General features: G+C 33.7%; 1 protein-coding gene across 1 annotated transcript in view; it reads right to left on the bottom strand.

Moving 5' to 3' along the window:
* Window positions 1-14,689, bottom strand: part of KLHL4 (kelch-like family member 4) — a 108,945-nt gene that overhangs the window by 35,881 nt on the left and 58,375 nt on the right. The window contains exons 4-6 of the mRNA XM_012659463.1: window positions 12,271-12,467; window positions 9,416-9,628; window positions 5,890-6,076 (exon numbers count right to left, since the gene is read on the bottom strand). Coding sequence (XP_012514917.1) covers window positions 5,890-6,076; window positions 9,416-9,628; window positions 12,271-12,467 — 597 coding nt within the window. The remainder of the gene's footprint in view (window positions 1-5,889; window positions 6,077-9,415; window positions 9,629-12,270; window positions 12,468-14,689) is intronic.

Genomic DNA, 14,689 nt, shown 5'->3' with positions numbered 1-14,689 from the left:
CAGTTTATTTAAAATGTATGGTCTATACTCTCATAATTCTTTCTTAGGTTTATATGATGCTACTGGTAGAACTAACATAGGTGTCAAACAGTATACTTCACAACAACAACAAAAATACCTTGGTTTCTGTTATTGAAAGTTTATACATCTGTTACAGCTTTAATTACTTATGGATCATTCAATATACTAATTTATGTTCTTTTATTTTTTCAGTTTGGTGTGTGTGTATGTGTTTGTGTGTGTGTGTGTGTGCGCGTGTCCATGTGTTGATTTAAAAGACAAATGACCAAAGGACCAAAAATGAAAATTCCTTTTAAATCGGCCTTTGGTGTTGATTCACACAATATTCTATGATGGTAACACAAAGGATTATAGTTAAGAATATAGAATTATGTGGTATTACTTCCTTTATATGTTAATAAAATTTCATTTTCTACTCAATTACTGAAATACTTAATTTATTGTCATAGTATACTTTCACTTCTGCCATAGTAAATTATCACTACTGTCATAATATATTGTCACTTCACTTGGCACTACTTCTTACCATTGATTCATAATAGCTGCTGCTACTTTTCAGTAAAAAGCTAATTTTGCACAGCTGGAAGGTTCTAACAACCAAGGTGGAAAATGACAGAATTCTTATTAACACCTATAGCATACCTAAGACAACTTGTGGCAAGTTTATGGAATTTCATTTGGTTGAAAAAGTCAACCACAGGAATAAGCAAAAACATTTTCCAGGTGTTCCATTACTGAGAGATTTGTGAAAGAAAATGTAATCCATTGATTATAATGAAGATTTGAACAGTATCCATTGGCAGTTACAGGGCTATGGTATGGGGTCATAATAAGCCAAAACTTAAGTGGAGTATATATTATATCTATAGCTGCTTCTGAAAGTTTGTCTTGGGTCAGATTGGACTAATGAAAACAGTATGTTCTTTCCTCTAATTTTAAATCTTTCCTGGTGAATAGTGTACTATAAGTATTTATGTCCCAATATTTTGGATTTTCACAATAAAAACTTGTAAATATACAGACACTTGTTCTCTTTATTTGCTGCATCTTTCACTAATAATGTGGATTTGGCCGAATGCTGAATTACACATCAGCAATTGCTCTATTGACTATATTTATGGCTGAGAGGTCAAAATACAGCACCTATTAGTCTCTTGTCTACAGTAAATATCTTTGGACAATACTGTAAAAACTGGAATATCTATAGACAAGCATCTACTTTCACTGTTTGCTTTCAACCAGATTTTTCTGAATGCTTTCATATCTTTCCATTTCTTCATTTCAATGTTCCCAATCTGTCTTCCTATCTGCTTCCTAACTTTTTACTTCTCTTTTCATTAGTGAAATTTACCAAAGAGACAATTTAGATTAGGAAATGAAAACTAGGCTGCACTAATTATTAAGATTATAGAGATATTAATGGTGAAGTAATTAGTCAGGAAATTGTAAAAAGCTACATTAATTATCTGTATATAGAAATTTACACAGAGAGATATAAACATATGCTTTATGTCAGGTTAATTTGTTCCAGGCATTAGATTAAATGTAGAAGATAAAATTATCCCATACCTTTTGTTTGCAACCATGAACATTTATGACTACTAGTTCTGAATCTTGAATTCTGAAGACATCTGCAGACCTTTTGTCCACCCCCACCAATGCTCTAACTAATCAAAACGTAAATCCTCTACCTGGCTTACTATGGCAGCTCTATATTTGATGGAAAAACACAAATTATATTTTTTTACTAATGCCTTTCTTTAGAAATTTTCTTTAAAAATCAACCTTCTGCCCTAGAATGTTGCAAATATTGTTTCTCAATTCATTGCTAAGCTTCTCTCCAATTCTCATTTATGCTCTGTTCAAGAGTGAACAAAATCTACCAAACTTTGCAGTGTTGATGGGAACACTGTAGTTCCTGCTGTAGTGAATATGTCTGATTTAGTGATTTCCTCCACCTATTTTTAAAATGTTCTAAAAGTTCTAACTTTCACTTTGTCTCCTGCCACACTGCCTTTTAGAATTCATTGTTTTTAATAAAAAGTATGTACAAGACATCCTGTTAGGTAGTTAGCAAGGGATTCTGGGTCTCCTAGGAATGAAAGTTTTTGCCTTGCCTTGGTGCAATTGCTCTACCTGGGAAGAAGGACAAGGGTAGGCCCCAGGGCCCCATCTTGGCCCTTTCCCACCTTAATACTGCCCTGAGCTACTGCCATACCTGGAGGAGGAGGGAATACCTAACAAATCTGTCAATTATATCTTACAGCACCAGCTGCAAAAGAATGCAGAGAACTCTCTAGCCCATGAGCCAAGCAGCATAGGTACCATAGAGTCCAGAAATTGCCCTAGAACAATCCGCATGTGTAGTAAGACTCAGGTCATGCAACTCCCAACTGTCCAATCAAAGTTGTTCCATGGTGATGTCTGAGCCACAGGGAGGTCCCAATCCGGGCACTATCAAACAAAACTGAGACCATAACCAACACATTTTTGTCCCTTCTTTTTGCTCTCTCTTTGCTGTGACAGTAGGTCCAGTCATCATCTGTGGCATATGTTACACTCTGTAAACCTGCATCTTGGTCTTGCTCTATAATCTTATCTCTCTCTCCTCAATAAACATCATTCTAATGTTTGCCTTACTTTGGTATCTGGTCGTTCTTTGGCCATGAGCATGCTAAGAACTGACATTTAATTCACAATTGCAAAGATGTGGAAACAACCCTAGTGTCCATCAATAAATACATGAGTGGATTAACAAAATGTGGTATATGTATACCATGGAGTAATATTCAGCAATAAAAAACGATGGTGATATAGCACCTCTTGTATTTTCCTGGATAGAGCTGGAACCCATTCTACTAAGTGAAGTATCCCAAGAATGGAAAAATAAGCACCACATGTACTCACCAGCAAATTGGTCTCACTGATCAACACCTAAGTGCACATATAAGAATAACATTTATTGGGCAGGTGGGAGGGGGGAGGAAGGGATGGGTATATGCATACATAATGAGTGCAATGCACACCATCTGGGGGATGGATACGCTTGAAGCTCTGACTTGCGGGGGAGGTGGGGTAAGGGCAACATACATAACCTAAACATCTGTACCCCCGTAATATGCTGAAATTAAAAAAAAAAGATTGAAACCTGACAAGCCAAAGTTTACCACTTGATCATTTTTAAATTTTGACTCTGTGATCATACTTAGAACTTCCTGTTGATAATTTTTTTTTAAAATTTCAGAATATTATAGGAGTACAAACATTTTGGTTACATTTAATGCCTTTGCCTCGCCCAAGCCAGGGCTACAAGTGTGCCCTTCCCCCACACAGTGCTCTCCACATCCACTGGTTGTGAGTTTACCCACCCTCACCGCCCCGCTCCCACCTGACCAGCACCAAATGAATATTACTACCACGTGAGCACCTTAGTGTTGATCAGTTAGTACCAATTTGATAGTGAGTACATGTGGTGCATGTTTTTCCATTCTTGTGATACCTTATTTCGTAGGGTGGACTCAAGCTCTATCCAGGATAATATAAGAGGTGCTAGATCACCATTGTTTTTTGTAGTTGTGTAGTATTCCATGGTATACATACACCACATTTTATTAATCAATTCATGTATTGATGAGCACTAGGGTTGTTTCCACATCCTTGCAATAGTGAATTGTGCTGCCATAAACATTCACGTGCAGATGTCTTTATTACAGAATGGCTTTTTTTCCTTTGAGTAGATGACTAGTAGCGGGATTGCTGGATCAAATGGTATTTCTATTTTTAGCTCTTTGAGATATTTCCAAATTTATACATTATAGCAGTTATAGTTAACCCCAGCCATTTGTATGATATCTATATTTAACAACCAATTTTGAGTTTATTGTATGACTCAGAGAGGAAATGAGAGACTGAGGAAGTACTGTATTTCCTAGACATCAAAAGGTGAAAGTTCAAAAAGTGTCTTAAAAAAAATAACTGAAACAGCACACTGTAAAAAAGGCATGTCTATAGAAATTCTTTTTTATAGTTTTTTGAAACAATGTGAATCGGTACATTTTTTCAGTGTAAAACTGATTTATACAGATAAATGCTACCCCTTTAAAGTATTTACTATACTTCTTAGTTTTTTTCTTTCTTTTCCTTTTTTTTTCTTTGTTACTAAGTGCTCACCCTAGTTTTTCAGTAGATTCGAAGACTCCTCAAAGACAGGAGATAGTTTTGTTGTGCTTTCTTCTGTAATAGTGGAAGTTTAGAAAAAGAAACAGAATTTGAATAGAAATGCTACTTCCAGCCTTTCTAGATGTTTTTCCTTGGATTGGCTATCTAACCTTAAGATGTGAAAAGTGAAGGTAATAAAACCTATCTTATAACATTATTGTGAGGATTAAAAATGATGTATGAGAAATGACAATTAAGAATTAGGCACTCAAAATGGTAGTTTTTACTTTTCTAATAGTCTGCAACTTCCCATAGAACCTTTCTTAGTGTCTCCATATATTAGAAATTCAAAGTCTCTCAAAATGATTCCCTCACTTCCTTCCATACTAAACTATGGTAATAGAGTTCAGGGATTATAGGTTCACATTTCTCTCAATTTTAGAAACTAATAAAGAGTTTTAGATACTTATAATGATTTTTAAATCCATTCTTTTATGTAATGTTAATTGAAAAAAAATGAGCCTGAAAAAATGACAAAAATGGAAAGCAAACACGAGGACCAAACAAATAAACACAAAATTTTCCATTTCTCACATTGCAGATTATGCTTTTTAAAAAATCAGACACTAAAGATAACTACACTTGAAGTTTTTATTTAGTACTCTTATAATTTAAATACAAAGGAAGAAACCTTCTAACATTATGAATATTCATTTTATTCAACAAAATGCAATAAAGTATCAATTTTCCAGACTTCAAATTAATTATAGGATCCCACTGTACTTGTTATTTTCTGAAGAACACTAGTTCTGTGAAGTAACCCTGCAACTTTGGAAATAATTGCATTTGCAATCTCTTGTTTTATAGGCTTATGATGAATTGGCATATTTCCTATATACTCTCCCAATTTTCACTTATAGATATCAAAGGAAAGAATAGGCTTCCATTAATTACAAAACTTTGGCTTTTGCATCATTTTCTACAAGGTATCATATGACATTTCTATGTATGATTTACCAGTACACTTACCTTTAAGTGCATTGATTTTATTTTCTACAAAGCCAATTCTTAATAATAAAATATCTTCCTCACTGTCTTAGCAACATGAATTCACAGAATGAGATATCACGTATAAAAGGTAAAGCTATAGAGAATTTGGTACTAAGAAAGATTCAGGGTAGGGACGACGCCTTCGGAAACTGTTTCCTAGCCATTTGATAAAATCCTTATTTAAAGTCACTATTTTATTCCAGGTTTGAATTGCTAATCCTGTTATTGATACTTCAAGATTGTATGTAAATTGTCTTTGAACATGTGACGGGAAATTGGCAGTGAGAGTTAGAGGGCACTCCTCAGTTTCTGTCAAAATCAAATTTGAAGGGCTTCATCTCTTCCCTTTATGATAAATATTAAATAAGTTTTTCCTGATAAAATTTAATACTGCAAAGCAAATATTAAAATTTAAAAATTGCTTCTATACAGTAAAAGTCTCTATTAAGAGTCTCAATATACAAATTAAAGAGTTATGTATCATAAAGTAAGAAGAAAAATGAGGTAACGAAATCACATAAAGTACCCTACTTATGAAATTAGCTTTAGATTCACTCATTTAGCATGGCTTTAATACCACCCTCATAATTTGGAAGGTGTTGAGAATAAATCTTTTTTAAATGAGGACACTTTCTAAATTAATTAATTTATTCTTTTTACCTTTCGTAGCATTCATTCCTCCAACAGCATAAAGTGCCCCCACAGTTGATTTTCTAGGCTTTGTCCGAGGGCTTTGCATCATGGGTCTTCTCTCAGGTAAGAGATGATACTTCATAGCTTCAATCAGGAGCTTCTGACACTCAAGATCACCACTAAACATGGAACTGTTTTCAAGATCTGCCAGTAACTAAAAAGTAATGATGCATGGCATGAATGAAGAGTTCACCATTAGAAACAGCATTTTTGTTTCTATAACTTTGGAGAAAACTGGAGCTAATCCAAATGTAGACATTATATTACTTAATATTTTAAGTTACCTACTAAGATATTTTTATTTTCACTTATCATGTAACTAAAAGCCTCATAATAGTATCTAATTATTTATGCAGACTTATTTAATTGACATTATTCATCTTTTGAATATGTACCTACATAATCTGAAGAGAGAAGAAAAAGCACTCATACAAAGTATTACTGAAAGCAATCAAACAGAATGTCTATGTCTGCACAAAGCAAGCATCTCCTATTCTACTACATGTAGCTAATTCAAATAGGCAGCTTTTTGGTGGATTTGGGGTGGTGGTGGTGGTGGTCATGCAAACATGCCTAGTTAAAATAATATAACACATAGGGCATGACATCTTTATCATCAGTCATTTCTGTAGAATATTCTGAAAGCAGGTGCTTTTTAACTGGGTTAAGCTATGTATGTTAGTAACTAGCCAACATATTAGGAGAAATAGATGATTAATTCTTTTTAACTATTATTATCTGGGAGACAGTGACACTCTAATTTGCATTGATAAAAGCTAAGTAAGATATTTTTCCTGAGATCAGTTGTATAGAATACAAAAGTATGTTTCAAAATATTGTCAAGAGTCCTGTTAGATTGGTTCCCTTGGAGATTGGGGTCTACAGTATCATAGGACATTGAAAGGAATAGCAAGCAGGCTGTTGGAATGAAAGTGCTAATCTTACTCCATAAAACTTATCTGAAGTTTCCTGCTCTGCATGAATTAACTACAGCTCTTTTCTCACTCCATCTGCAATCTCTGATGGATCACTATTTTGATGAGACCCTAGGTATTTCTTATGATGTTGGAAATAGGTCTGAAAACCAGGCTATGTAATTTTTTTTTCTAAAATTACTCTTCAGAGATTCATCACTGTTCTCTTCATATACTTCATTTCTAAAATATTTTTAAGGTCACTTTTAAAACAGTTTTGGAAGACCAATGTTTGTATGCCATTGCCCATCACCACAATCACCAGAAAAAGGTCACAGTCCATATTCTAGGCCTAAGACACAATTAGAGGTGAGAGACCAAGGTACTCCTGGTTGTGCGTTTGGGCTGGAAATTTCCTCTTATTCTGAAAAAGTAAGAAAAGTTCAAATCAAGCACTTTGCTGAAAGAATGTCATATTACTTAATACTGTGTAAAGTTAAGCATTTCTTGGGATACTTCACTTAGTAGACTGGGTTCCAGCTCTATCCAGGAAAATACAAGAGATGCTTTATCACCATTGTTTCTTATAGCTGAATAGTACTCCATGGTATACATATACCACATTTTATTAATCCACTCATGTATTGGTGGACACTTGGGTTGTTAACACATCTTTGCAATTGTGAATTGTGCTACTATAAACATTCGAGTGCAGGTGTCTTTTTTATAGAGTGACTTTTGTTCTTTTGGGTAGATGCCCAGTGATGGGATTGCTGGTTCTAATGGCAGTTCTACTTGTATCTCTTTAAGGTATCTCCATATTGCTTTCTACTAAGTGAAGTATCCCAAGAATGGAAAAATAAGCACCACATGTACTCACCAGCAAATTGGTTTCACTGATCAACACCTAAGTGCACATATAAGAATAACATTTATTGGGTGTCGGGAAGGTGGGAGGGGGGAGGAAGGGATGGGTATATGCATACATAATGAGTGCAATGCACACCATCTGGGGGATGGACACGCTTGATGCTCTGACTTGGGGAGGGAAGGCGGGGTAAGGGCAACATACACACATAACCTAAACATCTGTACCCCCATAATATGCTGAAATAAAAAAAGAAAAAAAAGTTAAGCATTTCTGATCTCTTCTAACAGTGCATCTCAAATTTTTGCATGTTTAAAGGTAAGAAGAAAAATGAGGTTCCATGTTTACTGGAAAACGTGTTAAAACTCAGATTCCTCGGCCTCACTCCCAGAAATTGTTTCACTGGGTCTGGAGCTGGGTCTTAGAAATTGTGTTTCTAATAAGCTCACAGGCAATGCTATGTTGCTGACCCAGGGACATCTTGAATGGCACTGTCTTTGAGAATCTAATAAATCATTTAAACTCTCTTTTGAAAATAACACACATAAGTGTATAAACATTTGCACAGTAAAAATTCCTATAGATTCTGAAGCTCATCTATAAATACCCAAGTTTAGAATCCTGGGTTTAAAATTACACATGCAATTTAATGTTTCTCTTTTTGGTGTTCCTATTGCCTTGCTCTTTGGATAAACTTGCTATACTCAGGAGGGCAGTCAATGTCCTTTCATTGCATATGTATACATTCTTAAAAGCAAATATGTAGTTCCATGGGATTTATAATAATTAGTAGCTAAAAATAACAAAAAATATGGAGAAACCAGATTAACATTGACTTTTCAATATTAACATTTAATTAGTAATTTGTTGAAAAAATTGATTCATTTTAATATTTATGAAACTATTGATCAACTAAGTCCAGACAAAGCCTCTATTTCTATGTAGATCATGTTTGCGGACTTTAGCCATAGGTTCAAAAGTATGAAATACATATGTGCAATATATTCATATATATTATAAATTATTATCTACATTGATCAATTTGCTACAGGCAAAAAGTTTGTGGTTATCACCAATGGTGAAATTATGTAGCATGACTGCATTCAAGCCTCACTAAACTTCTCATACTAAAATTCAGTTTGAGGTGAGTCAATCTTGGATCTTATCCAACGGTGTTTGTTTTTAGAATCATCTTTGCTATAATCCTTCAGTTCAGTATGCATAATGAGGATGCCATTATCATGATACACTAATGCATATGAAAGTATGATAGCATGCTTTCCATCACAGCAGATAATTATCCTTGTTAGTAGATATTATCCAGGATCTGATTCCATCCCTAGAGTCTCTTTTGTGAGGCTATTGTGGTGATTACTAACACCTTGCCTAGAAGGTGAACACGAAAAGAAAAAGAGTTAGCTTAGTAATTTTCCCTGATTTTTACAAATGCTATCTGGTGGAACTGAAGCTAATGAGTATTCTGAGGTTTAGGGACTATCCATAGTTTTTTTTTTTTTTTTTTTAATCATGTTTCCTCTCCTTTATTAACACCTCTAATTGAAGGCTGGATATATCCTTCTGCAAAACTAATCTTTTACACTCCGATTACCATAAATTCTCTGATATAATAAAATTAGGCAAATAAAGAATGGAGCAGTGTCTAGTGGTAGCTTAGAACTATAATTTACATTACCTGGGTAAATTTCCATACCTGTGGTGGGAGTAATGGTAGTCTGATGTAAGAAAGCAGCCTCGTCAGGTCTTGTTGCCTAGTCTGCACATCATGTCCCACCCACTGCATTAGAGCATGAAAAATAGTTTCCTCATTGGGTACATTGATGTCATCACTGCACAGAAGTTTTGAAATTTCATTAGCTGGAAGCAGGAGAAATTCTTGGTTCTGTATTACCTCAATGAAGTGTTCCTAGAAAGAAAGTCCATCTACTAAAATTTTGCACTTTAGAAACTTCTCAACAAAATAAGCATATCAAAGCATGCTATACTCAGGAGGGCAGTCAATGTCCTTTCATTGCATATGTATACATTCTTAAAAGCAAATATGTAGTTCCATGGGATTTATAATAATTAGTAGCTAAAAATAACAAAAAAATATGGAGAAACCAGATTAACATTGACTTTTCAATATTAACATTTAATTAGTAATTTGTTGAAAAAATTGATTCATTTAATAACTGTGTTAATATTATGGAAAACTCTATATCTCATTCTCCTTTCTACTTATTCTCCAATGAAAGAAAAGAAAAAAAGAAATGGGGACAGAGAGAGACAAAGAGAGAGCGATATTAGCTTGGTGTGTAAGACCTACTCAATGGCCAATGTAGATCACAGTGCAGTTCATTAAATTTCATTATGAATTTGAGAGAGTTAAGAAATGATTTAATGGTTTATATAGTTGTTGTATTTAGATATAGCAAGAAATTAGATTTTCTGATAGAAGTTGTTATGATTTCAGAGTTTAGCTTGATAAGACTCTTGAACATTGCCAGGCAATACAATATATTAGTCTAAATTAAAAATAAATGTATTTGTTTAAGTATCTATATATGATACTGCAGTATCAGGTACTATAGAGAAATCATTAAAGACTCATTTTCAATTGTTTGAATTTGGAGTTATTTGCTCCTAATTTCAAGTAAACACTTTTTTCTATGCACTTTCCCAGGGAGTCTTCTTTCATGCCTTGGGTTCACTATGCATATTTTTAAAATTCACACTTAAATTGTGAAATTTATTAAATGCCTATAGCATATTTGCTAAATGCCTCATTGATTCAGACAACTATTTATATGATTGAGATGGTTAATTTTATGTGTAAACTTTATTTGGTTACAATGTACCCAGTCATTTGGCCAAACTTTATTCTGGGTGTGCTTGTGAAGGTGTTTCTGGACGAGGCCCACCCACATTAGGGAGGGCAAACTGCTTTATTCAATCTACCAATTCACATGATTATAACTGAATCCCTAAATTGTTTAACATTATTCTTAGAAATTAAAATTATTTATATTCTTATACTATCAATATGGTATTGTAAAAGCATTATTATAACAAGACTTTTACACATTTTACTGTATCCACAATAGATACTAAATAACTAAAGAAGAGGGATTAAGGGAGACAACGGTATTGCATTTTTATGCACATCCTGCTTTAACACTTAGTTTCGGTCACATAATAGGAAAAGGAAGACAAGTTCATTTTGAGCAACAAAAGTAATTCAAGCTGTTTATCAGAATGTATTTTGTCTGCAAGGGTAAGATACCAGACAGGAAACTGTTAATACTTAGTTCAAGAATTTAAGTAATTTAACAGGAAGTTTTCATGTTTGGCTTTTGTGGTAGGATTAACCTTTGAACTACATAACTGCTGTTCATTCAGATTATATGCCATCTGTATTTAGGATACAGGAACATAAATAGCATAACTAAATGACATTTTAAAATGCCAATCTACGATAATGTGATTCTTCATATAATGGCATTGTTTCAGGAATATGTTTCAAACTTCAAATTTTGAGCCATGACTTATGGTGGAAAGGAGGGAGAAAGACTTACAAGAATTTTTTTGAGAATTCGAATTTCAGAAATTAAAAAAAAGTTAAGTTCTGTATAAAGCTCTAAAAACACTCTATTTATATGCATCTATATCCTGAAAATAATGCTACTTTTATCCATTTTTATGTGCGATTCTCTACTTGTAGGCAATTGTCTTTTGTTTTTTAAATCTTAAATAACTGGAGCAATTTCCTTTGTTTAGCATATTCATCTTTTGATTGAGTTTTACAGAAAGATCCATCTCTTGTGTCATTCCCTGCTTCAGAGGTAAAAACAGTTCATTTTCTTCTTTGCATCAGGGAATTATTAGCACTTATGGTAAAGCTGTATTTAATATCTTCTTTCCAGTTTTCTTGCCTCCCCAGTGTCTATATTTCATGTGATTGTCACCTGACTGAATAAAGATCACCTTATCCTATGTAATTTTTAAATAATTACCACATATGGAAATGCTTATTTAATTTACTACTAACAGAATTGAGAGGGATTTTAAGTTGTTTAAGTTAAAAGATTTAACAGCAAAATTTTTAACCAAAAGTTTTTACTAAGACAAAAAAAGTCCACTTAATAAAACTGTCTAATTTTGGTAGTTCTTAAGCTCTTCCAATTAATATTGATCCATTAATATTAACTTTTTCCTTATTAAATGACATTTAACTTTCATTAGAAACCATAATTTGTACAACTTTACAAACTGAATTTCCAATTCGGCAAAAACATCAAGGAATTAATATTTTCTTATTACTATAGAATGTACTTGAAATATGCACTTGTACATTTTAATTTTTCCACTATTTTCATTTCCCTAAGTGTTGAGATTTAATTAAATCTTTCGCTTCCAAAAATGAAAAACTTGAGTACAGCTCAACCAAATATTTTATCTAATACATTATGAGCAAGTTAACTGTAAATTATGAGTTTATATTGCTTATTAATTTTATCCTAACATTTAATATATTACTACAAGTTACTTTGAAGCAATTGATTTTACCATAGTATACTTATGTGCCACATTCAGAAGCTCTATACAGCCCTGGGAATCTCCAAATGATCGAATCCCTAAGCAGTTTGAAGGGTGGAGCTGCTTTATGAGGAAATTGGAGCAGACTTCAATGACCTGAGTCAGCTGCAGGAGACAAGCCGCAGCCAGCAAATTTTCAATGGAATCTTCCTTCAATTGCAGGACACCTAGATGGTTTGAAAAAATAAAGATTGATTATATGTCCCGTAAAGTAAGACATAAATATGCCAGCTAGTTGAATTTTTCCATTTCCCTCTCTAGTAGGGCTGTGCTTTTTAGTGTGCTGTAGCAAATCTGGGAATACATTTTGAGGCCAGTATGTGCAAGGGAATCTGTGTGTAAACACTAATAAGATAGCTGAAGCAAACCAGACTAGATTATTAAAAACAACTGTAGCAAATAAACAGTGAATACCATCATTGCAAAAAACAGCAATTTGTTATTTCTTTATGATCTTAAGCTTTCATTTAAATCTTGTATCAATCATTTCACATTGTATGTGTACATGAGTGCATGTCATACACCTTAAATATACACAATTTTTATTTGTAATCATAACTATATAAAGTTGAAAAAAAAACTGTCTTCATTACAAATGAAGAAAATTATGTCGTATTGTATAAGGATCATACAATTGGCCATACAAGTAACTGTCATTTGTGTGGAGCTAAACATTTTGGTGAATAAGAAAAGCATTGAGCTTATACAACCTTTCTTTTGATAAGAATAATATTGAACTTATATGTCCATTCTTTTTTATCTACATTTATTAGCTGGTAAGGATGTCTTTGCCCAAATATTATGCCTAAACTTGACCCCTGGCACCGTCTCAAAAAGAAGAAAATGTCAAGAGTCCACAAATGAAGAACTGCTTATATGGTTATTTGCTTTGGTATAAAAAACAGGCTCTAGGGCTGGGTGTGGTGGCTCACGCCTGTAATCCTAGCACTCTGAGTGGCCGAGGCAGGCGGATCCTTTGGGCTCAGGAGTTCCAGACTAGCCTGAGCAAGAGCGAGACCCCGTCTCTACTAAAAATCAAAAAATTAGCAGGGCATGGTGGCGCATGCCTGTAGTCCCAGGTACTCGGGAGGCTGAGGCAGGAAGATCGCTTGAGCCCAGGAGTTTGAGGTTGCTGTGAGCTAGGCTGTCGCCACGGCACTCACTCTAGCCCGGGCAACAGAGTGAGACTCTGTCTCAAAAAAAAAAATAAATAAATAAAATAAACAACAGGCTCTGTTTGAAAATATCTGTAATGAATTTTTAAAAACAGAATCAGAGGCAGTTTAAGGCAGTTCCTTTAGATTGATATATCTGTATTATTTTTAGAGCAAGCATTATTGATGACCTATTGCATACATTATAAGTTATTTTTATAAGATATATACCTACTTTTTTATTGTTTTAGACAAGTTATTGATAAGTTATAAAGAATGTTTCAAATGGCTTATATAAATTATAATCTACTCCTTTAGAGTTTTTTCTTCTAAAATACTTTAATATGCATCCTATATGGTTGCATAATCATAAGGAAAAGGTTAATACATATTGTGACGTCCTCTATACTTAGTTAAACCTGTAAAATATATTGTAAAGAGGTACCATCCATCAGCAGACTTCATTATGTTGTTACTTGTTCTATATTGTTCTATATTTTGAAAATGAGAGCCTTGCTCACATCTCATGAGACCTAGAAAAGTATGAATCCTATTCTTACATTCAGATATAAAAATTCACCTGCTATAGACATTGAAATTAGGCCTCGTTATTGGGAGGAATATTAATTCAGATAAATATTTCACTTATAAAGGTGTAGGATATACTAAGAAACCATCCTTATATTACAGTGTATAGTATTCAGTTACAAAAATGATTAAGAAAGGCTGCTTATAGCTGGGTGCAGGTTTTACCTCATTAAAGAGTAAAAGGGTAGACAAGCCAGCTGGTTGAGTTATCTTGGTCTACACATGATTAGGAAAAGAGGTTCACTGGGAAGAAAAAGATATTTTCTAGGGATTGAAATGCATCAGATAGGAGAAACAAAGTCCTTAAATGTCTGGAAAAGAAAACAGAAGTCTCTATGAGGACTCAAGAATGTTCTATTCCACCCCTGATTTAAGGAAGTTTGTAGAAATTTTAGAACATAAAGAAAATTTAGGGAACATTTTTGTTTAAAAACTTGTCAGAAGAAAGGTGTGAGTTGAAGGAAGGGGGTGAGAAAAAGTGAAATTTGGAAGTAATTTTGTTAGAACGTGGTCTTCAAATAGTATACATATCACTAGAGGGACATAAAACCTTTATAAGACACAGATAAATTTTTTGTTAATAGTTTTCAGAACCTCAACTTCCATACGTACTTCTTCTTAAAAATGATCTGCTTCCAAAACAGGTC

This window comes from Propithecus coquereli, unplaced genomic scaffold (assembly GCF_000956105.1).
Source record: "Propithecus coquereli isolate 6110/MARCELLA unplaced genomic scaffold, Pcoq_1.0 Scaffold612, whole genome shotgun sequence".
NCBI lineage: Eukaryota > Metazoa > Chordata > Mammalia > Primates > Indriidae > Propithecus > Propithecus coquereli.
Note: the sequence above shows the minus strand (reverse complement) of the source record. Positions and strands in the feature narration are given on the sequence as shown.